Below are 27,579 nucleotides of genomic sequence, written 5' to 3' on the forward strand. Positions count from 1 at the left end.
GAATATTCTAGTTTTGATTTTGGCTGTGCATTAAAATTACAAATGTGATAATGGGCGGGCGCAATGCATTTGAGGGAACGGCCAGTAAGATTTATCTTCAATGGGCGATCATTATTTTTCATGTAATTTTCAAACCGGTAACACGTCCAGTAAGTAATAAAACAAACCGTAATTAATACATAAATGATAAATAATACATTAATGATTAATTTGTTTCTTCCTTAGTCCTTTATCTCATAGTTTACATTTTCTTTTTACACTCTTTTGTTTTTGTGGTTAGTATTAGTTTCATTCTACGGCATTTTCAAACCAGTGGGACATTTGTTTCCAAAAATCACTAGTCTGTTTATATAGGTATTTTCTCTTTTTACACTCTTTAAACTCAGTACGTGCAACACAAATAAAGACAAAATACAAAATAAAATGACGTTACAAAAAAACAAAAAACCAAAAACAAAAACAAACAAGAGTCCCAGATATACATATACATAAGCATACCGCCGGTATTTACGTCAACAGTGAACATGGTCCAATAGACACAATAACATGTAACAGAAATATGCAAAGAAAAGAAGCATTCAAGTTATAAAAGCAACGTTCTGTTAAATGAGAAAGGAAAGCAGTGAGGCAAGACGTGCACCTCAGATTTGGCGAGCAGGGTGGGGGCTGAATCCATTGGCGTAGCCGGGAGAGGGGGATGGGGTGGGGGGGGGGGGTTAACAGGCGTGATCTAGCTCACCCAAGGTACTTGGGTCACAGGATCGAACCTCTTCAGTCACCCCCTCCCAATCACACCTTTTGGTTTTCTGCCCCATCTTTCATAGATAAGGTTAAAATCATTAAAAATGTGGGGAAAAGAAGAGTGAAAGTTTGAATACTATTATCCTGTTCAATTATTTAGACCCAAAGTTTTTTGCAAATGTTACGTTTATTTCCTATTCGATATTTGTTTTCTTTGCATTTACATGAAAACAAACCCAAACCCCGACAGGCTTTATATACAAATCATCATATAAAATGCACGAAGTTGACTTAATTCCACTTTTTAAAAATCTCTGTGTCTTTTGAATGCACGTTATTTCTCCTATAAATAACTAAGGTCATTTGCATATCAAAACATTGGGATCTGAGGCTACGTGAAGGCCATTATAGCTTGTTTCACTAAATCAAGGTTATTATTGTTTTGCAGTGTGTAACAGCATTGTCTAATCTTTCCGTTAAACATAGATGTAAACAAACAGAAACATGTAACCCTTTCTTGTAGGTTGCATTATATTTATAAATTCCTTGCTAATGTATTATGTATTTTTATTTTATTATATCATTACTATATTATAAGCATAACATACCTAACCTAACACAACTGAGGTGTAGCCACAGTAATAAACACAAACCACCTCACTGTGCTTTCCAAATTTAGAAATAAATTAAATGCAGGCCGGACCCAGAAGACCGGGGGGGGGATAAATGTCAAATGGCCACCAACATCAAATAATAATAAAAATGTTATTTAATTTGCCTCTAAAATTGGGAACTCATACGTATCTATATATATATATATATATATATTATATATATATATATATATATCTATATCTATATAGTATTTAGGGTGGTGCTAGGGGGCTGGGGTTTGGGGGTGGGTTGTTACATTTGTAATGCGAAAAACCAAAGGGCTATAGTTCGGACTCGTATGGGTTCAACCACTTTTTCATCCCGCAGACACAGCCCTGAATGTTCAAAATACGATAGCATTGCTTGGTCAATAACATCATTATTTCGATCTATGACTGCACGTGCTATTGTAGCAATGTGTAAACCACGTAAAATACAAGTTAGGTAGGGTATATAAATTCATTGAAAATGTATTAGTCGACATTCTTGTTATTGTTATTTGATGAAAAATATGGGTAAATCGAAAAACACTTCAGCTGATGTAAAATCATGTATTAAGAACGTTTTCGATTATTTTGAAGATGAATATCAGCGCGGTAGACCTAGGTATGCTTCTTATCGAATTGTCGATTGAGTTGCCGCTGCACTTAAAGTTTCGGTTTCAACAGTAAAAAGAACTGTGAAAAATCTAAGCTCTACGAATCCAAGCACAGAAATCACTGTTAAAAAACGCGACCGAAAACTCATCGATTTATTTGATAAAGATGTTATTAGACGACGAGTATACAGCTTTTATAGAGAGGGCGAATTACCTACATTACATAAGATTAACGTGGCTTTAAGGGAGGAATTTGGAATCAACATATCCATATCAACTTTACGAAGAACACTCCATGACCTCGATTTTAAATACCAACATATGTCTACAACCGGAAAAGTGATTTTTGAGGACGCCAATATATCACACAGGAGACTGTCCTATCTCCATGAAATATCCAGTTTACGAGAACAGGGGTATTTAATAGTGTATCAAGATGAGACCTGGGTGAATGTCAACCACACAACATCCCACCACTGGCCAGTTCTTTATGAACTTGTGAAAAGTAACAAATGTGCAAAGCAATTTGTTACTGATGATATTGCTGAACCCCATGGGCACTTGTGTCTAAGACTGCCGCCAAGACATTCTGAACTCAATCCGATAGAACTGATCTGGAGTCAAGTCAAAGGGCACATAGCTCGTCATAATGATGGTAAAATGACCACGGTGCGGAGAGAACTTGCACATGCATTGAACTCTGTCACACCTACACACTTCTCTGACGCAGTTAAACATGTAATAAAGATCGAAGAAGATTTTAGAAAACAAAATAGTTTTATAAGAAATAAAATACCCTCTGTGATAGTCCCCCTTAACGAAGATAGTGATGAAGAAATGAGTTCGTCGACTGATTAAGTTATTTCTCCATACCCATCAGGAGTATTACTGTAATGTATGCATGAACTCTTTGAACACCAAAAAAACAATTTATTTCCATATCATTCACTATCAAAAACAACAACCTATAAACTAACAACTATAAACTAATCTACTAGAAATGCAAATAGACTACACATACATACGAGAGAAATGTTTATTTAACGACACACTCAACGCATTTGATATACGTTTATGTGGCGTCAGACAAAACGGTTAAGGAGCATTATGACAGTGAGAAAGAAACTCGCTACCGCCACATGGGCCACTGTTTCCGATAAGCAATTTTGATAAGCAATATATGCACCATCCCATAGACAGGATAGCACATACCACAGCCTTTATACATCAGTTGTGGTGCACAGGCTGGAAACTAGACACAACCCAATGGGTCCACCATGTGGGATCGATCAGTCGACCTACCGTGAGCGAACGCTTTACCTCTGAGCTACGTCCCGCTCCATATACAAAAGAAGCCTTAAGTGGGGTTGGGGTTGTGCAGAGGGTCACACCTCCACCAATCGCATGCATACCATATTCTTCTCTCTCTCTCCCTATAACCATATAACCATAGATTAAAATATGTTGAGTGCGTCGTTACATAAATGACGTCTCTCTCTCTCTCTCTCTCTCTCTCTCTCTCTCTCTCTCTCTCTCTCTCTCTCTCTCTCTCTCTCCCTTCAGCGCGCGCGCTTGTGTATTCCACAATATAATTATAATATTTGATACATATTTTTTTTTCAAACTGAGGTTTTGTCACTTGAACTCCCCACCTGAATCCGCGCCTGCTTCATGTTTACAGATATTTTCTTAAATATAGGTCATACTACGATTTGTGCGGATATGACGATAGAAACACACTATAGAATGATGCTTTTGATATGCAAATGACCGTAGTTATTTATAGGAGAAATAACGTGCATTCAAAAGACACAGAGATTTTTAAAAAGTGGAATTAAGTCAACTTCGTGCATTTTATATGATGATTTGTATATAAAACCTGTCGGGGTTTGGGTTTGTTTTCATGTAAATGCAAAGAAAACAAATATCGAATAGGACATAAACGTAACATTTGCAAAAAACTTTGGGTCTAAATAATTGAACAGGACAATAGTAATATTTTGGCTCCCAGGACACATAAATAATTGATTATTTAAGTTGCTAATCCTATGTTTTCGCACGCAAGGAATTAAAGAACATTGCCTAAAATATCCTACCATCAATTCTTGCATGTCAAAATTAAACATGACCTTCATGAGAAAAACAAAACAAAACATATATGGAAAACACGTATTAGCTTCTTGGCCATGGAAACGATCTGACCTAGGAATCATAGCCATATATTATTACTTTTGTATTGCTAATTTGGTCTGGCAGCAAAAAACCCCATTACACCCTCCCAACCCCCCCCCCCCCCCCCCCAACAAATCAACAACAACAACAAAAACCCACACACACAATAAAAAACAAAACAAACACAACCCTCCAAAACCCTGAGTGGGTTGTTGAAGTATATTTTATGTTGATTCGTCTGTCCTGTCATCTGTCCGCCTGCCAGTCTGTAGGACTGACTAGCCATATGAATAGTAAACAATAAGCACTTTCACTGACAATCATCAGAGAGAGAGAGAGAGAGAGAGAGAGAGAGAGAGAGAGAGAGAGAGAGAGAGAGAGAGAGAGAGAGAGAGAGAGAGAGAGAGAGAGAGAGAGAGACGAACGTTTCGTTGGTCTTTCAAAACAGGGATAGCTGTATTAAGTGTTCTAGATTATGATTTCAAGTTATAAAAGCAACGCTCTGGTAAATGATAAATGAAAGCAGTGAGGTAAGAAGTATATTAAAAAACTTAACCTTTTGCCATACAGCAGTTTGTGCACAAGTAGGCGTCAACGTTTGTGTTCACAGCCCTGGAGAGATAGTGTTGTGGATGTTTTCAATACACTATACAAACTATGCCTATTAAAGATATGATACAGCTGCAACAACAGGGTCCAACAGTTCATGAGATATTTGAAAAGGGTCAATTTGTTGTACTGTAAAAACAAAACAAATCATGTGACCATGTAAACAATGGCAGATTACTGTTACACGCTGTCACTGTTGTTAAAAGACAAAGACACTTCGATATTTCCATGCAGTCAGCGATTCCTGTATATGTCACACGTTTTAATTTAGTATTTGAAAACGGTATCTTCCCTGACTCGTGGTTAGTTGGTATAATCAAGCCAATTTATAAAATTGGTGATAAAGATAATCCTGAAAATTATAGACCTATTACATTACTTAGTTGTCTAGGAAAACTGATTACTGCCGTGTTAAATAATAAACTAAAAGTGTATCTAGAAACGAATGATATATTATCTGCAGTTCAAGCAGGATTCAGGAAAGATTATTCTACAAATGATTATGTCTTCACACTATATGGACTAATAGAACTGATGAAAGCACATTTATAGATTTTAGCAAAGCTTTTGATTCAGTTTGGAGAATTAGACTTTGGGATAAATTACTTAAAATGGTATAAATGGTAAATGTTTTCAAGTAATTTATAATATTTATCAGAATATTTAATCTTGTGTCGGCGCATATAATTCCATGACAGATTATTTTCCCTGCTGTGTTGGTGTAAAACAAGGTGAACATTTATCTCCTTTGTTATTTTCCTTGTTTCTTAATGATATTGAAGATACATTTAAAATGAATGACTGCCATGGTATAGGCATAGACGAATTATTTCAGTGATTCTATAATTCATACGTCAGTTGTTCCTTTTGTTTTACTCTGTGTTGATGACACTCTACTCCTTGCAGATAATTACCAAGATATGCAACACTATCTGAATGTAGTTGATTCGTATTGCACGAAATGGAAACTAACAGTAAATTGTAAACAGACAAAAGTCTTAATATTTAGTGGCAACAAGAAAGATTACAAAAGGGTGTTTTACCTTGAAAATCAAAGCTTGATAAAGTACAAAGTTATACATATCTTGGTATTATGTTTCACAAATCGAAAAGATTTACTAACGCAAGAAACATGTTATATACACAAACACAAAAGGCTATGCTTTTTTAATCTACAAAAAGGCAGATGTCATAATATTTCTATCCAGTGCCAACTAAAATTATTTGACTGCATGGTTTTACCAAATCTACTATATGGCAGCGAAAATTTGTCATTAAGTGAAAAATTATGTAACCAATTTATAATTTTTTTATTACCTACGAGAAACTCTACACAATTGTATATATTATATGGAACATGTGGACGCTACCCGGTATATATTACCGTAGAATTAAGGATGATCATTTTCTGGTATCGACTAATCACTGGAAAACAGTCCAAGTTGTCATTATTAATAACGTTTTTAATCACAAATGGATTATATATGTTAAATCTGTTTTAGATGATATTGGTTGTACATATTAGTCTGAGTTCCAGATTCTGTAGGAGGTAAACACCCCCCCCCCCCCCCCCAGCTTTGGCCCCCTTAATTTATGGGTATTTTATGATGCGTATACCATTGCTCTTTGGAAATCAGGACGCTGCACCATCATTTAACCCTGCGAAGGTTTTCATTTCCGGTCAAATCCTAGATGGCTGCTAAAATGATCAAATTCTATAAATATTATACTTTTTTGTCTCACGCCACTAATAATGATCCAATTGTAGTACAAATAGCCTTAAATGATTATTTTGACATATTCCCCAAATAAAATAATAAAAGATGAAAAACATGGTGAAAATTTATTTTATATAAATTAATAACAGACACAACACCGGAAACCTATGCATGTTTCTTCATATTTTCTTTGTCAATATTAAATAACAATTTTCATTAGAAAAATAATGATTGTTCCTCACACAATAATGACATTGTGTTACTATTACATAGCTTTTATGATTTCCTGGTCAAAATCTAGGTTGGCATTGTCAGATTAAAGAAGTAATGTCATGTTGCTAACATCACTAATTCTGAACCGAATTCATCATTAAACTGTTTGCTGTAGATGATTTATTTAAAATACATTTCAAAGGGTTTGTTTTCAATTTATTTTCAACAACAAATAAACATCAAAAAGGCAAATAACTGTACTGCCGTATGCTATCACTTTAAAGCTAAACAATAATATTTCAAAAGTGACAAACAAAAAAAGCTAAACAAAAATCCCAGAACACACACACACACACACACACACACACACACACACACACACACACACACAAATAATGTATTCATTAAAACAATCAGAATCAGACACATAAACATACATGTCACTCTATACAAAAAGTGTAACACGGTAATAAACAGATGCCACAGCAATTTATAGAAGATCCAATCTTAAACCATACTTATTCGAAAAGATCATCATCTTCATAGATTGTTTCTTGTACCCGTGTACATGTATGCAGCTCACCTTTACAATAACATGTAATGTCACATGGAATATTTTTCTTCTCACATGAACAATGTCTTGTGCACTGGCGTTTACAGTTACAAAACAAACTGCTCATCAGATTGGAAGGCATTGGACTTTTCAACATCAACAGTGGTCGGACTCCAGATGATACCGATATCCATCCAAATTTAAAGGGATCTCGGATTGTAGATTTAGGCTGCACGGCTTTTACCCAGATGTATGTTTCCAAGATAACTCGAAGGATGTACTGACGAAAGGCGTCGTCTGTTGGCGGTAGAAGTTTGATATCTGGATTGTTTTCTGGCATAAAGATGGCTTCTTGTTGTGCGCAGGTTGTATTGGTGTGTATATAAATATACAATATTTAGAAGCTCAGTAGCAACAGTGATTGTGTGATCTATTAGATCATCAGAAATGCTGGTTTGTTTCTCTATTTGGATACAAAGGTCAGCAAGATCAGCTGCTATCTTAGATGTTACTTTCATAAAGCTACATTTTCTTTTGTCGGAGAAAAAACTGGTTTTGTCACATCCGCTCAGTGAGTGAATTAAGGGCAACATTTTTGCCTCGTGAATGTTAAATGAGTGGTCAACATCGTGAATGGGAATGAAAATTATAGTCCTTAGTCTGAATGTAGAGTTCATGGTGACCAGCATCCATTAGCCTTTCTAACACTTTCCACAGCAATCACAGCGATATCAGTATCTGATGCCCTTATAACAACTCGAGTGCAACCTTTGTGAACACATGCAGCTGTGTGTAAAACGACGGTTTAAGACTATTTGTGATGAAATCGATTCAGAATCACTGTTGGTAATGAGCTTCTAAACTCTGTATATTTACATACACACCAATGTACCAACCTGAGCACAAGAAGAAGACATTTTTATGCCAGAAAAACAGACATCAAACGTCTACCGCTAACAGACGACGCCTTTCGTCAGCACATCCTTCGAATTATCTCGCAAACATGCATCTGGGTAAAAGCCATGCAGCCCAAATCTACAATCCCAGATCCCTTTATTTTGGATGGATATCGGTATGATCTGGAGTCCGACCACTGCTGAGTGTTTGTTTTGTCACTGTAAACGCCCGTGCACAAGAAACTGTTCATGTGAGTAGACAAATATTCCATATGACATTACTTGTTATTGTAAAGGTGAGCTGCATACCTGTACACGGGTACAAGAAACAATTAATGAAGATGATGATCCTTTTGAATAAGTGTGGATTAAGATTGGATCTTCTATAAATTGCTGTGGCATCTGTTTATTACCGAGTTACAGTTTTTCATGCAGTGACATGTATGTCTATGTGTATGATTCTGGCTGTTTTTAATTAATACCTTATTAGTGTGTGTGTGTGTTTGTGTGTGTGTGTGTGTGTGTACTGGGCTTTTTGTTTAGCGTTTTTTGTTTATCACTTTTGAAATATTATTGTTTAACTTTAAAGTGATAGCATACGGCAGTACAGTTATTTGCCTTTTTGATGTTTGTTTGTTGTTGAAAATAAATTGAAAACAAACAATTTAAAATGTATTTTAAATAAATCATCTACAGCAAACAGTTTAAGACTATTAGTGATAAATTCGGTTCAGAATTAGTGATGTTAGCAACATGACATTACTTCTTTAATCTGACAATGCCAACCTAGATTTTGACCAGGAAATCCTAGGTAAATTTTCGATAATATCCAATGTCCTCGTGTCTGTGTCAGTTATAATGTAGTCAGGAGCACAGACACGAGGACATTGGATATTATCGAAAATGTGCCTGTTGATAGATCAAGTCAGGATAGAGGAAAAATAAATAGTCATGGCATTAAGCTGCTGAATATATGTAAACAGATAGACTTTATATCCTAAACGGTAGAGTAGGAAGTAACAAACATATCGGAAAGGTTACTAGCAAAGATTGTAGTCTGGTAGATTATATCATTGGCACTTATTACATATTCGAAATTTTGCAATTTTGCTTATTCAGAGGGTCAGCCGTGGAGAATAAACTTGACGTGATAGAAGAAAACTGACTGTAGTTTTGAAATCAGCATGCCAATTTTAGACTAAATCAAGTGAAAAATCGAACTCAGAAATTATGCGCCTCGACTTGGGGATCCTTCACTTTTGTTGTTTTTGTCAGCGAAGTGATGTTTTCTACTAGGATGTATGCGACCATTGGAACTGATTGAATGCTGGAACGTTTCTCGTTTCGACAGTCTGCACCACCAGGTTGGATTCTTTTTGAGCGAGATTCCTTGCCTCCACGTCATTTCTCCGTCTGACTATGTTGACTTGATTTTTCGTGACTCGTATGACGGCCATTCTGCAGAACGCTACGGTTGTTCGCGTTTAGTCTCTACATGTCCGAGCCTGTCCTAGCAGCACTGGAAGATTGACCACCCCACTCTAAGAAGAAAAAGGAAGCGAGGTCGGCCCCATACCATCTCGTATCCTCCGGAGTCGGGCCCGTCCGCACCACTATACCAACCCACGACGACTGGACTATACTCTAGACTGATTCTCTCTCTCGTTCAGACGGATCTGGCTTCTCAAGATCTGTATTTTAGCACACACTACACCTTCGACGTCTATTGACTGTCAATCTAGGGGTTTTCTTGACGGGATGCAACCCATCTCGTCCCTACAAGCTGTGCACCCTAACGGCCTTAACGAGGCCACTCATGTGGACATATAGATCGGACTTTAAACTTTTAGAACTCTGTTCAAAGGTTATGTCGAAATTACATTCTTTTTTAAAAATATTATTAAATAGTCCGATCCTCTCTTCTTTCTCTTATTTATTTTTGGACTGTCCTTCTAAAATGCTCCAAATTATATAAATATTCGACCGAGCAGTCAATTCTTTTTATTTTTGAATTGTAACTTTTTTTTCTTTCTTTTTTTTTCAAATTCTATTAACTTTTTTTACTAATTGCTATTTTCAAAATTCTGCCCATTTTCAACTCTACCCCCTCCTCCATCCCGAGTCAGGCCACCGATCTTATCTAATTTCTTTTTGAACACCCGATCTAATCTAGCGACCAAATTTAATGAGTAGAATTTTCTTTATTAATTATATTAGAGATGTGCATCAAAAGTTTAAAGGCCCACTATTTAATTTTGGGATGTAAATTTAAAAATTGTCCGCTTAATTTTTTTCTGTCACGGGACAAGCCCCTGGCTATCCAGAGACAGACCCCGGGACGGACATGCTCGAAACTCTAGTGGTATATGAGCATGTAAAAATTATTCGCACTCGCACTCGTAGGCCCCGAAATGGAAGTGCAATTTTTAGATCCCTTAAATGGTATGTGATTTTCTTGCAGGTAGATACAATGTGAGGTGCCACAATTCTTATTGATACGCTGCTTTTATCAGTTTATTAGTAAACGTTAAAATGACCGGAAATAGGAATTAATTGAAATGGTACATTGGTACCGTTAGCTGTGCAGTGTATTAAACTGTATAAGACCGATGGTTATTGTGTTTCTATTTGCCAAATGCCCTTTCGAATCTGTATTGTGTAGAGATACGATCTTGGATAACGGTTTTGTTCATATTTATGTTATAGAATGGGGAAAAACACTAGTTTGTTAAAAATGTGCTTGTTTGTGTTATAGAATTGGGGAAAACACTAGTTTATGAAACCGGTGCTTGTTTGTGTTATAGAATGGGGGAAAACACTAGCGTATTAAAACTGTGTTTGTTTCTGTTATAGAAAGGGGGAAAACACTGGTGTATTAAAACTCTGCTTGTTTATTTTATAGAATGGAGGAAAACACTAGCGTATTAAAACTGTGCTTGTTTGTGTTATATAATGGGGGAAAACATAACACTAGCGCATTAAAATTATGCTTGTTTGTATTATAGAATGTGGGAAAACACTAGCGTATTAAAACTATGCTTTTTTATGTTATAGAATGAGGGAAAACACTAGCGTATTAAAATTATGCTTGTTTGTGTTATAGAATGTGGGAAAACACTAGCATATTAAAACTGTGCTTGTTTGTTTTTTAGAATGGAGAAAAACACTAGCGTATTAAAACTGTGCTTGTTTATTTTATAGAATGGGGGAAAACACTAGCGTATTAAAACTGTGCTTGTTTGTGTTATAGAATGGGAGAAAACACTGGTTAATTAAAACTGTGCTTGTTTGTTTTGTAGAATGTGGGGAAAACACTAGCGTATTAAAAATGTGCTCATTTGTTTTATAGAATGTGGGAAAACACTAACGTATTAAAACTGTGCTTTTTTGTGTTATATAATGGGGGAAAACACTAGCGCATTAAAACTGTGCTTGTTTGTGTTATAGAATGAGTGAAAACACTAGCGTATTAAAATTATGCTTGTTTGTGTTATAGAATGGGGGGAAACACTAGCGTATTAAAACTGTGCTTGTTTGTTTTATAGAATGGGGAAAAACACTAGCGTATTAAAACTGTGCTTGTTTGTTTTATAGAATGGGGGAAAACACTAGTGTATTAAAACTGTGCTTGTTTGTGTTATAGAATGGGAGAAAACACTGGCTAATTAAAACTGTGCTTGTTTGTGTTATAGAATGGGAGAAAACACTGGTTAATTAAAACTGTGCTTGTTTCTTTTATAGAATGGGTGAAAACACTAACGTGTTAAAACTGTGCTTGTTTGTGTTATAGAATGGGAGAAAACACTGGTTAATTAAAACTGTGCTTGTTTGTATTATATAATAGAGAATACACTAGTTTATTAAAACTATGGTTGTTTGTTTTATAGAATGGGGGAAAACACTAGCGTATTAAAACTGTGCTTGTTTCTGTTATAGAATGGGAGAAAACACTGGTTAATTAAAACTGTGCTTGTTTGTTTTGTAGAATGTGGGGAAAACACTAGCGTATTAAAAATGTGCTCGTTTGTTTTATAGAATGTGGGAAAACACTAACGTATTAAAACTGTGCTTTTTTGTGTTATATAATGGGGGAAAACACTATCGCATTTAAACTGTGCTTGTTTGTGTTATAGAATGAGTGAAAACACTAGCGTATTAAAATTATGCTTGTTTGTGTTATAGAATGGGGGGAAACACTAGCGTATTAAAACTGTGCTTGTTTGTTTTATAGAATGGGGAAAAACACTAGCGTATTAAAACTGTGCTTGTTTGTTTTATAGAATGGGGGAAAACACTAGTGTATTAAAACTGTGCTTGTTTGTGTTATAGAATGGGAGAAAACACTGGCTAATTAAAACTGTGCTTGTTTGTGTTATAGAATGGGAGAAAACACTGGTTAATTAAAACTGTGCTTGTTTCTTTTATAGAATGGAGAAAAACACTAGCGTATTAAAACTGTGCTTGTTTGTTTTATAGAATGGGGGAAAACACTAGCGTATTAAAACTGTGCTTGTTTGTGTTATAGAATGGGAGAAAACACTGGTTAATTAAAACTGTGCTTGTTTGTTTTGTAGAATGTAGGGAAAACACTAGCGTATTAAAAATGTGCTCATTTGTTTTATAGAATGTGGGAAAACACTAACGTATTAAAACTGTGCTTTTTTGTGTTATATAATGGGGGAAAACACTAGCGTATTAAAATTATGCTTGTTTGTGTTATAGAATGGGGGGAAACACTAGCGTATTAAAACTGTGCTTGTTTGTTTTATAGAATGGGGAAAAACACTAGCGTATTAAAACTGTGCTTGTTTGTTTTATAGAATGGGGGAAAACACTAGTGTATTAAAACTGTGCTTGTTTGTGTTATAGAATGGGCGAAAACACTGGCTAATTAAAACTGTGCTTGTTTGTGTTATAGAATGGGAGAAAACACTGGTTAATTAAAACTGTGCTTGTTTCTTTTATAGAATGGGTGAAAACACTAACGTGTTAAAACTGTGCTTGTTTGTGTTATAGAATGGGAGAAAACACTGGTTAATTAAAACTGTGCTTGTTTGTATTATATAATAGAGAATACACTAGTTTATTAAAACTATGGTTGTTTGTTTTATAGAATGGGGGAAAACACTAGCGTATTAAAACTGTGCTTGTTTCTGTTATAGAATGGGAGAAAACACTGGTTAATTAAAACTGTGCTTGTTTGTTTTGTAGAATGTGGGGAAAACACTAGCGTATTAAAAATGTGCTCGTTTGTTTTATAGAATGTGGGAAAACACTAACGTATTAAAACTGTGCTTTTTTGTGTTATATAATGGGGGAAAACACTATCGCATTTAAACTGTGCTTGTTTGTGTTATAGAATGGGTGAAAACACTAGCGTATTAAAATTATGCTTGTTTGTGTTATAGAATGGGGGAAAACACTAGCGTATTAAAACTGTACTTGTTTGTTTTATAGAATGGGGAAAAACACTAGCGTATTAAAACTGTGCTTGTTTGTTTTATAGAATGGGGGAAAACACTAGCGTATTAAAACTGTGCTTGTTTGTGTTATAGAATGGGAGAAAACACTAGCTAATTAAAACTGTGCTTGTTTGTTTTATAGAATGGGGGAAAACGCTTACGTGTTAAAACTGTGCTGGTTTGTGTTATAGAATGGGAGAAAACACTGGTTAATTAAAACTGTGCTTGTTTGTTTTATAAAATGTGGGACAACACTAGTTTAGTAAAACTGTGCTTATGTGTATTATATAATAGAGAATACACTAGTTTATTAAAACTGTGGTTGTGTTTATGTTATATAATAGGGAAAACACACTAATATATTAAAACTGTAGTTGTGTTACTGCTACAGAATGGGGAAAACAATACTGGTGGTCTGTTAAAGCTGTGGCTGTGTCCCTGACATTACCATGACATATGTTTGGGGCAATAAACTGTTACAAAACAACAACAAGAACAAAAACAAGCACAAGAAGCCTAAACTTGTAGTTGTGTTTGTGTTATACTCTGGGGACAACACACTTGTTTCATAATAATGTGATTGTGCTTATGTTACAGAAGTGATATTAAAACGTTTAACGGTAATTGATAGTTTAACATTGTGTAGCCAGAACTATTGCATACACTGTGTTACTGCAGGCGTGTGTATATAAGAGATCTGTGTCAAACTATACATAACAGAGTGTTACACGACAAGATTTGTAAATTATTTATTTTGATTTATTTGGCCTCAGACCACAAATAATTAAACTATGTTTTCTCATGTAGCTCCAGTGGCTGTAGCACTTTTATTAATCCCACCAGACCATTGGCATTTTACAAGAAACGTTACCTGCCTGGGGCCAATGAACACCGAAAAGGACGACCCCTGTTGTCCATCTCTTTTTTACGTTATATCAATGTAAACAAACACACGTTGGCTAAGGGACCGAATCACACTCATTTCTGTGTATTTTACACACATGTTGCATTACTTCAAGGGACTGTGGGGGACAGTATGCAGTATCCAGAGTAAACCGAGTGCGCATATTCACTAACTGCATCCTCTTCCCTGTCAAACCCAGTGTAACAATGCAGCATACAAAGCAAGTCCCCAGCCATTAATCACATAAGAAGAAAACTATATTTTCTCGCATTCATTTCCCGCAACCAAATGGGTGGATAACTCTAGTCTGATGCCTATCAGACCAAAATTGTTTTCACCATGACACTCAAACTGACATATGGCATTTAAATTCATATGTCAAGTTGCATACAGGCAATAAAAATAATATTCGATACAAAATATGGCTATTGGAGCCTGTGAAATACGGGACTGCAGGTGCCGCAAAAGGCGACTATCTGCGTCAAATTATTCCAAATAGTGGAATAGTAATTCTGCAATAACTCTAAAAGTTACAGGTATTTTTCTGAACAACAAAAAGAAATTGTCTCCTTGTTGTGCTCTCTGCAAATGAAATATAGCAGTTGGCAGGAATATGATTTTATTAGTTTTTGTTCAATTTGATTTAAATTGATACTTTTTCAAAAATATTTTAAAATCCAACACTCTATTTTAAAAAACAAAACCTTTGAAACTGTAAAATTTTGGATACTGCACACAGTCAACATATGCCAATTGCAAATTGGTATTACTCAAGTGTCATTCTGGTGAGGGTAATTAGCAAGGTGTCTGTACACCGTAACAGGTCACACCTGAATGCAGAGAAAATGGCACCAGCCTGCAAAGATGCAGTTGAGAATATATAGTGAACAAAAAAGCTGTCAACTGCCACTGCATTGACATGTTTTAATGTATCAGAAATGAAGGTGACATCACACATGGCCTGATATATATAAGTGTGGACATGCATACAACGATAAGTATTTCACTATTTTATGCACTACGAGTCACATCCATGGAAGGCGATGCAAGACGAATGATACAGTTCAAAAAGGGACGTACATCTTGGAATAAGGGTAAAATTCTGCTGCATGAACATGCAAGTCTAGAATCTCAGACTGAGAAGTTGCGACCTGTAGTCCAAATGAATATAAAGGAGTTTGCCTTAGTTACGAAGTCGAGTTCCACTTCAGCCACCATCTTCACTCCAGATTGCGAAGGTTCCTCACAGCCAGTCTGCCTGCTACGTCCCATTAACAGTAGATGTACTGCATCTGAAATGAAAGAAGAACAGCAGTGTAAAGACAAAGAAGGCATGAAAATAGTGGACAATGACAGAATGATAGATGCATGGAATGCAGCTTTCAGGTACCACTCCACAGCTTCACTGTGTGGAATGTGATTTCACTGCTCCTGAAAGCAAACTGTACAATGACGTGAAGACAAATAAACCTGGCCCAAATGTTATCGGTCTCCAAGATACTCCCGTCGGCAATACGAAGGCAGGAGTGCTATTGGCAAACATGGACATTCCACCACCGTTTCGCAGTAGAATGCTGAGGACATCATACAAGGTATCAAACGCTGTAACAGATCTAAATGAAAAAGATATGGCAGAAAAAAGTTGAGTTACTGAAAGACATTAACATGAAACGTGCAAATGAACGTGATGAAATTAACACTGCCATGGACGGGAGATACAACTCCACGACAATAACAAGTCGGAAGAAACCAGGCCAGAATGCATCACAAGCTATAGGACTTGCGTGTGAAACAATGACTGAAAGAAAATTCATTATAAGTGCCTGCTTTCAGAATAAACATTGTTGGACCGGAGTCTGGTTAAAAAACAAAGGTGTTCATGTGACGTGTCCGGGTAGTCATCTTGGCTGCATAGCCATCTTGCCGCCATTTGCTTCGCTGTTAGAATACGAGATGGGGGAAAGATATCGGAACAGACTTGGCTCTACACGGTATTCTCACAAGATACGTCACTACAGATGGAAATTCCATATCATCTGCTGGAGTTCATAGTGTTTTGAAACTTCTAGATCCAATCTGGAAAGCGCAGCGGCTAGCTGGTCCAACCCACTTAGGTCAGAGTCACAGTTTCGTAAGTTACAAAGCTAACTTCAGTCCCGACATGTATAGTTGGTCCACTCGTGAACAAAAGCGTGAAGCACAGAAAGTATTCAGCCAGGATATGAAAACAAGATGCAGGTTAATTCTTAAGGAACTAATGAAACTACATGCTGGTGATATCAGTACACTGAAACGAAACCTACCAAAGGTCCTGCAATCGACACGTTCGTGCTACGATCACGACTGTCCAAAGTGTTCACGGTACTCAGTCGTCTACAGTGGAGGAATAACGAACAACTGGTGGCACCGATCCATGTTACTGGTTACACACAGACTCACTGAGCTGAATATGAATGAAAATTACAAAGTGTTAGTACTCGAACTTCTAAAGATTAAACTAAGTATTTCAGCTGTAGAACAAATGAAACTGTGTACAGACACACAAAAATGTGAAGCTGCGAACCTTTCTCTCAGTGTTTCCTTACCTAAAAATGTGAACTATTCACGAATGATGACTGGAAGAGCTGCATCCACCATCCACAGGCTGAATAACGCCCCAGGAACGTTGACGATAGGAAAGTGCCAGTACTGTGGCTTTGAACTGTCAGCTCGGGTGAGGCATTCATTACATCAGACGGACAAAGAGTCAGACTATCAAAAAAGATACAAAAAAACAACCCACGGGTAGTTAAAAGGCACTTAGTCCAGCATGGAAGTAAAATAAGATACCACTTACAATATAAACATTTGCACAGAGATTAGCAAGCTGACTACAAGAAAGGATTATTAGATATTGACAGTCAAAGAGCAGATAACTCCTATGACCATAGTTATTCAAAGTAGTTTTTGTGACAAAATTTCAAGTTATACATATAATATAGGAACTGTCAGTTTGTTTGGTAGCATTTCTGCTGTGAACATGAACCCTAGACATTGAAGAGTGAATTTAAACATTACAAAACAGTCATGTGAATAAATGTATGATGTTGAATAAATGTATGATGTGATATTTAAATGTGATTTTATGACATAAAATATTTATTTAAATTAACCTTTGTTATTGTTTTACATTTCTTATATGCTTTGCATTCTGAGATGCAAGAGGCGGGGGGGGGGGGGGGGGGGGGGGGGGGGGGTGGTGGTATTGCCCATGTCCCCGACAGACATTCCTGTTCACACTCTATTCGTGAGCTGTTAATTGCATGTGGTTCACCAGATAAGTGATCTTTAAACATTCAAAGACGGTTATGGCACAGGCGACTGATGTCCCTGCCATCTATGTCCATCTCCTTATTAAATACCATGAAACTTAATCTGTGAGCATTTACTGTATGATACTGGCCTGTGATTGGTGATTTGAATTTAATAGCACCATATCCCTTTGGTATGGGGGGGGGGGGGGAATTCCATATTAGACATTCATGATTAGGCGCAGGATGACATTTGGAAAACATTACCCTCTTGTATTATTTTGAAGAAATCCTCTATTTTCACTTATTTAAACACAACCTTCAAAGTGAGGCTGCCACAGGGTGTAGGAATATATTCTGATTGAAAAGAATGACCTATGAGCTGATAGGGGTACAATGTAGGCCAAACCATGTCATAAGTTGTGAAATTACAAAGTTTATATAATAAAATTTAATTTAATAAAAAAAAAAAAAAAAAATCATCACCCAAACTAATAAGTTTCAGATTTCTACCTATCTTGACAATTAGCATGTCAATTTTCAGTCCTGTAACTGTCATAGTTACCTGACAATTAGGTATCAAAGTGTGTCACCCTGTGTCAAACATCCCACTATATCATGTAGCTCCAGTGGCTGTAGCACGTTTATTAATTTCATGAGACCATTGGCATTTCACAAGAAACGTTACCTGCCTGGGGCCAATAAACACTCAAAAGGAAGACCCCTGGTGTCCATATCTTTTTCACGTTATATCAATGTAAACAAACACACGTGGGCTAAGGGACCGAATCACACCCATTTCTGTGCATTTTACACACGTGTTGCATGACTTCAAGGTGCAGTGGGGGACAGTATGCAGTATTCAGTGTAAACCAAGTGCACATATTCACTAACTGCATCCTCTTCGCTGTCAAACCCAGTGTAACAATTCAGCATAGAAAACAGCTCCCCAGCCATTAATCACATAACAAAAAAACAAAAAAATGCTCGCATTCATTTCCCGCCACCAAATGAGTGGATAAATCTAGCTGATGTCATTTTGTGATTGAAAACTCGATGGAAATGGTACATAGCACGATGTTCGTTACGCCAATTGTAGAGCACTGGCTGGGCAAAGATATAAACTTACGGTTAGAACGGTTATAAATAATTCTACATCTCACTTTATGCGCGCATGCGCACAAACACACACAATACAATACAATACAATACAATACAATACAATACAGAATTAGCTAAGCCTGTTATTAAGAAATAATTCACGAAACACAAGTAATAAAAATAATACAAGTACATGTATGTACAACAAAGTAACAATTTTATATGTATAAAAATATATAGTGAAACCCCTCTAAACCGGACATCAATGGGACCAAGAAAAATGTCCGGTTTCAAAGGTGTCCGGTTTTCAGGGGTCTGCATTTACGTAACTACCTTCCCTTCCCCATTAAATAGTTCAGCTTATCGTTTATTTCTGCTAATGATCTTTGCAAACTCTGCTTTATAAACCTCTCGCTTCTTGATAATGTCTCCAACTGGTGAATTTCCGATACTAAACTTTTCACCCAAAAATCTTAACGTTGGTTTAGGTTTACTTTCGAAACTTTTAATCATTTAAAATTTATAATCGTGTGATAGTTCAACACGGTGACGTTTAGCTGGTCGTTTTGTCATGTTGAAACTCGATATAAAAATAAAATGTTACTAACATCTGTTCGACCATGCAAAGCCAACGTTACTTTTGTGTACTCTTTATTTTGTTAAATAAATGTTTTTAAAAGAGCAACAAATTCACACGATAGGAAGACAGTGAATTAAATTCATTGTTATTTTTGTCGATATTTGAAGCAAATTATGTTACACGTTTGTGAAGGAATATATAGACCGTAAATCACCTTCGTGACTTAAAACATCTAACCCAAACACGAACTCGGCTTATCGTAACCAGCACAATGCTTGTGTCATTGTTTTATATGTATTTGTATGTATAACTGATGAACTGTAAATGTTCAAGGTTAATAAATGAATTGAATTGTGTAAATTAAATATCTACGCTGGCGATGGGTCTTTTGTTAAGTGTATATTGACATGTTGCGAACCTTCCCTACTTAGGGGCGTGTAACGGTGATTACATTGATAATAGCGAACCCGAGCATGTGCACATTATGTGTTCGCAGACAGGTAATCCGGCTGGAGTGACATTAGGAGCAATTAGTGGCGTCACATTGACTGGTAGCGGTTTGGTCATTCGGTTTTCATATGGACGATTTACACTAAATTGACACATTGGGACCGAATTGTTTGTCCGGTGTTCAGTTTAGAGGGGTTTCCGGTTTAGAGGGGTACAATTTAGTGCTAAAAGTGGCGTAAATCACGGGACCGTGGAAAACGTCCCGTTTTGAGGGGATTCCGGTTTAGCGGGGGTCCAGTGTTGAGGGGTTTCACTGTATATAGTAAAACTATTATGCTATTAAAACCGAGTATGCTATTAAAACTAATATGCTATTAAAACGCAGCGTTTTGTTTGGAAATGAGACACAGATGATTTTTAAATCAAGTGTTAAAATAAAATGTGTTAAACAAAAACCCACCAAACAAACAACCCACACAAAATCCCCAATCTACAACACACCAACAAAACAAAAACAACTAAACCCTGTTAGATATTAGTAAAACGAGTTTTACGTGTCCTAGAAATGTCCAATTTTCTTCACTATATTGAAACGTACACCTTCTTATGACGTATTTATCCCTATCACTGAAGTCATGAAAACGGAGTCCACTTTCTGCACTTTATTGCGTCCATTCCGCATCACAAATTACTACAGTGAAACCTCTCAAGACCGGACCCTTTGTAAACCGGAATGCCCTCAAAACTGGACGTTTTACACAGTCCATTTCTAAAACAAGTACACAACGTAACCTCCCAAAACCGAATCCCTCTTAAAACCGGACAATTGTCTTGGTCACAAGGCTTGACCGGTCTCGGTGGCGTCTTGGTTAGGCCATCGGTCTACAGGCTCGTAGGTATTGGGTTCGGATCCCAGTCGAGGCATGGGATTTTTAATCCAGATACCGACTGCAAACCCTGAGTGAGTGCTCCGCAAGGCTCAATGGGTAGGTGTAAACCACTTGCACCGACCAGTGATCCATAACTGGCTCAACAAAGGCCATTATTTGTGCTATCCTGCCTGTGGGAAGCGCAAATAAAAGATCCCTTGCTGCCTGTCGTAAAGGAGTAGCCTATGTGGCTAAAAAACAGTGTCAGAATGACCATATGTTTGACGTCCAATAGCCGATGATAAGATAAAAAAATCAGTGTGCTCTAGTGGCGTCGTTAAATAAAACAAACTTTACTTTACTGGTCACAAGGGTGTCCGGTTTAGAGGGGTTTCACTGTATTTAGCTCAATTTATACGGCTGCATTTTTCTGCATGACATGAATTGGTGAATTGGTATTGTCCAGTCAAATACAACATCCAGTGTCCTGCAGATTAAATACATTTCTTTTAAATCTGAGACCACAAAGATAAAAATTATATGTTGGTTAATTTCCAGTTTTTTTTAAACATAATTTCTCGGATATGCCATATACCCAATCTAATTAAAATTAGCTCCACTGGTTAATTACTATTACCTGTGGATCTAACAGCGCGCCGTTGGAGCTCATGTCCATTTGACCTTTCATTCGACCAATCAAAACCTTACTTGCAAATTCATGCCAGTGAAACTAATTTCAATATAAAATGTTTATATAAAATTCGTTTCAAGACGAAAAAAAACTAAACGTGATGGTATAGCCATAAAATCTGTTATACTAGTATACAATCCATTTCTGCATACAGATTTAAGAACCGTAATGGATGGTTCAGCAATGCTGCATGAACATAACCAGATATGAATTAGTTAGATATATTAGAAATGCAGATGGTTCCACTACCACAGCCCTTCAGTGCTGGCCTGGTGTGTCAAGGGTCCCCAGGTCAAGGACAGGAGAATCGTCCAGTGGGTGCAAACGAATTAACATGTTTTTTTTTTTTAACCCATTATTATTATTGTACAGTTTTGATGACTGCAATAGTTAAAGTTTTGGGCAGGACGTAGCCAAGTGATAACACGCTCGCATGATGCGCGGTCGATCTAGGATCGATCTTCGTCGGTGCGCCCATTGGCCTATTTCTCCTTCCAGCCAGTGTACCACGACTGGTATATCAAAAGCAGTGGTATGTGCTATTCTGTCTGTGGGATGGTGCATGCAAAAGATCCCTTGCTACTGATGGAAAAACTATCATCAAGGGGTGACTTTAATCGTGTCTTTAAACAAAACAAACAAACTTTAGTTTTGTTTAACGACACCACAGCACATTGATTTATTTCTCATCGGCTAATGAATGTCATACATTTGGTAATTTTGACATATAGTCTAGGAGAGGAAACCTGCTACATTTGTCCATTAGTAGGAAAGTATCTTATATGTGGACTATCCCATAGACAGGATAGCACGTACCACGGCCTTTGGTCGTGGTGCACTGGCTGGAAGAGAAATAGCCCAATGGGCCTACCGACGGGGGTAGATCCCAGACCGACCGCGCATTAAGCGAGCGCTTTATCACTAGGCTACGTCCCGCCCCCAAGACAGCAGCTCGAGTGACGGATGACTACATCAAACATTTTTTTTTGGGGGGGGGGGGGGGGGGGGTGGGTTGAATTTAGCTCAGTCGGTTGAGTGCTCGCTTGAGGTTCTTGCGTCGTAGGATCGAACCACCTCGGTGGACCCATTCAACTGACTGGGTTTCTTTCTCGTTCCAACCAGGAAGGAAGGAAATTATTTATTTTACGACGCACTCAACATATTTTGTTTACGGTTATATGGCGTCGTACATATGGTTAAGGACCATACAGATATTGAGGGAAGAAACCCGCTATCGCTACTTCATGGGTTACTCTTTTCGATTAGCAGCAAGGGATCTTTTATATGCATCATCCAACAGACAAGATAGTACATATCACGGCCTTTGGAACGAGAAACAGCCCAATGGGTCCAGCGACGGGGATCGATCCTAGTCCGACCGTGCATCAAGCGAACGCTTTACCACTGGGCTAACACCTTCCTTTTCCTGTTAACAACAAAGTTGGCCAACTTAACAGTTGCGTTGTAATTTCCCCAAACCCGCAATTTAGGACTGATGCACTCAAATTAACAACTACCCGGTCGTAAGAGCTGTAAACGACACACACGACTTCACAAATAATAAAGACCACTTTTCTAAATAGCACGAAGATAATTATCCGAAATAAGCTAAGAAATCACGCCCACGTCGATGTACCATTTAATATATACTTAACGGAACGTGATTAATGCAATACCGAAATGAAACATGTAGATAGGCTGGGGATGGGTGAGGTCAGCGCTAGCAATCTGGTGATGAGCCTGATTGCACAATCCTAATTCGTATTTTTTTCATAACAAATCGACGTCAGTTGCGGACATCCTTAATATGGGGGAAAGTTTCCAACCAGGCGTGACAAAAACCCCACATCTGTCTAAGGATATATATATAGATAGATAGATAGATAGATAGATAGATAGATAGATAGATAGATAGATAGATAGATAGATAGATAGACAGACAGATAGACAGACAGACAGACAGACACACACATACACTCACACTGGCCCAAATCTAAAATGAAAACGTCGGAAAACGTGAAAATGTTTGCATTACCATAGTTTGACACCCAATAGCCGATGTATTTTTCGTGCTGGGGTGTCGTTAAACATTCATTCATACTGGTCATTCGAAAAGATTCCAAATTATACACATTAATTTCAATAATCTTACTAGTGACCTGACTTGGTACTTAGAGGTCAGATGGACGTATCGGTCTCGGTGGTGTCCTGGGTAAGCCATCGGACATAAGGCTGGATAGGTGTAAGACCACTGCACCGACTTCTCTCTCACGAACCACTAACAACTAACAAGTAACCCACTTTCATGGATAATTGAGGTGTGTCCAGGACAGCGTGCTTGCACCTTAATTGGATATAAGCACGAAAATAAGTTGAACTGAACGAACGAAAAGATTGCTACACTTTAAACAAGAAAGGTTTCAGGAATGATTGCAGCCAAAGTAGTGCTAAGCTAATTTGAAAGTCTTCAGTTAATGCAGATGCTTTGAACCGCTGATTTGATATTGTTTCTTAAATTTATTTCGCTGTTCTCCCCCCACCTCTCTCTCTCTCTCTCTCTCTCTCTCTCTCTCTCTCTCTCTCTCTCTCTCTCTCTCTCTCTCTCTCTCTCTCTCTCTCTCTCTCCATCTCTTTTTGTCCGTATGTCTGTCTGTCTGTCTCTGTCTGTCTCTGTCTGTCTCTCCGTCTCTCTTTTCTTTCATCCAGTGGAAAAGTAGGAAGTCATGGCCCCCGCGGTCCCTGTAAGACACCTGTTATACGATAGGAAACTACAAAGAAAGGGATCATTAACGTTTCAAGAGACACTCCCACTTAATACGAAATGAAATCAAAGATGCACGAAGCCCATCCCTGTCATACACCAACCAGGAAGTTGTATGTTTTGAAACGATCTATTAAAAAATAGACTGCCACCTATTGTTTGTTGCAGAGAGAGAGAGAGAGAGAGAGAGAGAGAGAGAGAGAGAGAGAGAGAGAGAGAGAGAGAGAGAGAGAGAGAGAGAGATATGCCGATGAAAACATGTATATCTGTGACCAGTTAAGTATGGTGGATTGTGTGGGACGACAAGCCCCTGTCCCTATCACATATCGGTCATTTCAGGCTCCTCCTTTTTGACTGTTTGTATCTCTTTCTGTCTCTCCATCTCTCTGTGTTTCTCTGACTGTATCTATCTCTTTTTCACTCTGTCTATCCCTCTCCCTCTGTTTCCCAGAACATACCTGTCTCTGTCTCATTATGTCTCCCCCCTCTCTCTTCCCCTGTCTCTGTCTCACTCTGTCACTCCTATGTTTTTATTACTGTATCTGTCTCCCCTCTCTCTCACTCTGTCTCTCCCTCTCTCTGTTTCCCTGACTGTATCTGTATCTAACTCACTATGTCTTTTCATCTCTATTTCTCTTACTGTGTATGTATCTGTATCACTCTGTCTTCCCCACTATCTCTGTTTCCCTGACTGTATCTGTATCTGTCTCACTCTCTCTTCCTCTCTCTCTGTTTCCCTGACTGTATATGTGTCTGTCTCATTCTGTCTCTCCATCTCTCTCTGTTTCTCCGACTGTATCTGTATCTATCTCACTCTGTTTCTCCCTCTCTCTCTGTTTCCCTGACTGTATCTGTATCCGTCTCTCCCTCTCTCTCGATTTCTCCGACTGTATCTGTCTCACTCTGTTTCTCCCTCTCTCTCGGTTTCCCTGACTGTATTTGTCTCACTCTCTGTTTCGCTTACTGTATCTGTCTCAATCTGTCTCTTTTTCTATCTCTGTTTCCCTGACTGTCTCTGTCTCACTCTATCTCCTCATCAGCTTATGTTTAAACAACGAGCGAAAGGTACGCTGTTTCCATATTTTATGTGGAGAATAAAAAACGCCCTTGAGATGAAATTAAGATGACCTTGGCCGCGCCAAGACACGATCGCGCACCTCAGATATGATAGATTGTAAATGTGTCCATGCACGCATACACGCGCCTTTAGAATAGTATCAGAACCACCACATTACATTTAAGAACATATTTAGTATTTCATAACACTGATTTTGAATTTGATTATTCAGTAATGGTTACTGTACACAACATTTTATGGCATAGCTACAAATGATTCCATTATGCGATCAGAAAAATAAAATTGTTCTCGATCGATCGACTTACTATCTTGATCGATCTACTTACTATCTCGATCGATCGACATACTATCTCCATCAATCGACTTACAATCTTGTTCGATCGACTTTCGAACTCGAGGCTTTCCGTCAAGATAGCGACTGGGATACCGTTATAGGTTATACTATACCATATAAAATCCCATAGGCAACAATGTTAACGTTTGTGGTTAAAAACACAATATGCAATATATCAACCAAACTATGACATACATCTAGGTAATCATCCAACACATAAACACAGGCTACCACATGTACAGGTCATTTTTTCGTTTCTCAAATTGGAGAAGAACTAATCCTAATTCCGTTTGCCCTACTAATTTTGTCGGGATGATGTGAGTAGGTATGTATACACTGTACTAAAAGCCACCCACTGTTCGCATCTCTCAGTTGGGACATCTTGGGCCAAGAGATGCCATATACTTTGTTACATTTGCTTAAATCGTTCAAATTGTTATTTATTTAACGACACCTCTAGAGCACATTAATGAATTGATAATCGGCTATTGAGAGGAAACCTGTCACATTTCCCCATTAGCAGCAAAGTGTCTTTTATATGCACTTTCCCAAAGAAAGGACGGCACATACAAAATATTTTGATTTACAAGTTATGGGGGTCTGGTTACACCATTTAAAGGCATGTGGACATTTTGAAATTGTGCCTGCCCAAACGAGTGGGATTTTCGCTCGGTTGCAATCCGTTCGTTTGAAATGGACTACAATGAAGCGTTGATCATCTGGGTGAAGCTATTGAGTTTTCCTATTCCAACCAGTGATTAATGAATGGCATATCGTAGGCAATAGTATGAAATATGCTGTGTAAATATGTATATACTTTATATGTACATGTATGTGTGTGCGTGTATCTACTATCTATGTATATGTGTATGTATGTTTGCATGTATGTATGGATGAATGGATGTAGGCAGGTAGGTGGGTGGGTTGGTATGTAGATACATACGTACTTATGTATGGATGGATCGATGGATGGATGGTTTAAAGTTTGTTTTGTTTAACGACACCACAAGAACATATTGATTGATTTATTAATCACCGGCTAGAGTTTTAGGAAGGAAACCCGATACATCCCCCCCATTAGTAGCAAGTAATCTTTTGTATGCACTATCCCATAGACTGGATGACACATACACCACGGTCTTTGATATACACACTCGTGACGCACTGGCTGGAACGATAAATAGTCCAATGGGTCCACCGACGGGGATCGTTCCTAGACAGACCGCGTATCAGGCGAACTATTTACCACTGGGCTATGTCCTGCCTCGGATGGATGGATGCGTGCATGCATGCATGTTTGTATGTTCATGCGTGCCTGTATGTGTATCTGGTTATGTAAATGTGTTTGCGTATGCATATTTAGCTCTGTCCCAGTTATGTCGATACATTAATGTTTACTTTCTCTCATATTTATAAGTCGTACTTGTCTAATAACCAACAAGATGATATCCCGGTTCTTCTTTCACAAAAATATGTTTTGATCACTGGTATATTTTTGTGATATCTCCCTTCGTCATCTCTCTGTTCGTCTGTCTGTCATATATTAGTAGTAACATAATGTATTATGCCAGAGGCTCACACAATACAACTTTTATTCCTAATACATTTGTATATGATATTGACGATATGTATACAGAGAGAGAGAGAGAGAGAGAGAGAGAGAGAGAGAGAGAGAGAGAGAGAGAGAGAGAGAGAGAGAGAGAGAGAGAGAGAGAGAGAAGCTCACACAATACAAAACTTTTATTCCTAATACATGTGTATATGATATTTATGTCCGTAGTATATGTTTCGATTGATACGCTGCAGGTATGAGGTTTAGCCACATATGTTACTATTGTCGTCTATGTGATTTGATATGGTAGTATACACCCTGGAGTAGTTGTCATGCACTCGACATTTTAAGGC

The 27,579-nt window shown here is 37.6% G+C and overlaps 2 protein-coding genes across 2 annotated transcripts in view; both read left to right on the forward strand.

Moving 5' to 3' along the window:
• Positions 1 to 27,579, forward strand: part of LOC121381743 — a 308,435-nt gene that overhangs the window by 21,347 nt on the left and 259,509 nt on the right. The window lies entirely within an intron of this gene.
• The window catches only part of LOC121381740 (snake venom metalloproteinase BaP1-like), a 39,796-nt gene continuing 29,348 nt past the window's right edge, over positions 17,132 to 27,579 (forward strand). Inside the window, exon 1 of the mRNA XM_041511087.1 lies at positions 17,132 to 17,265. Coding sequence (XP_041367021.1) covers positions 17,132 to 17,265 — 134 coding nt within the window. The remainder of the gene's footprint in view (positions 17,266 to 27,579) is intronic.

Source organism: Gigantopelta aegis, chromosome 9, assembly GCF_016097555.1.
Source record: "Gigantopelta aegis isolate Gae_Host chromosome 9, Gae_host_genome, whole genome shotgun sequence".
NCBI classification, from domain to species: Eukaryota; Metazoa; Mollusca; class Gastropoda; order Neomphalida; family Peltospiridae; genus Gigantopelta; species Gigantopelta aegis.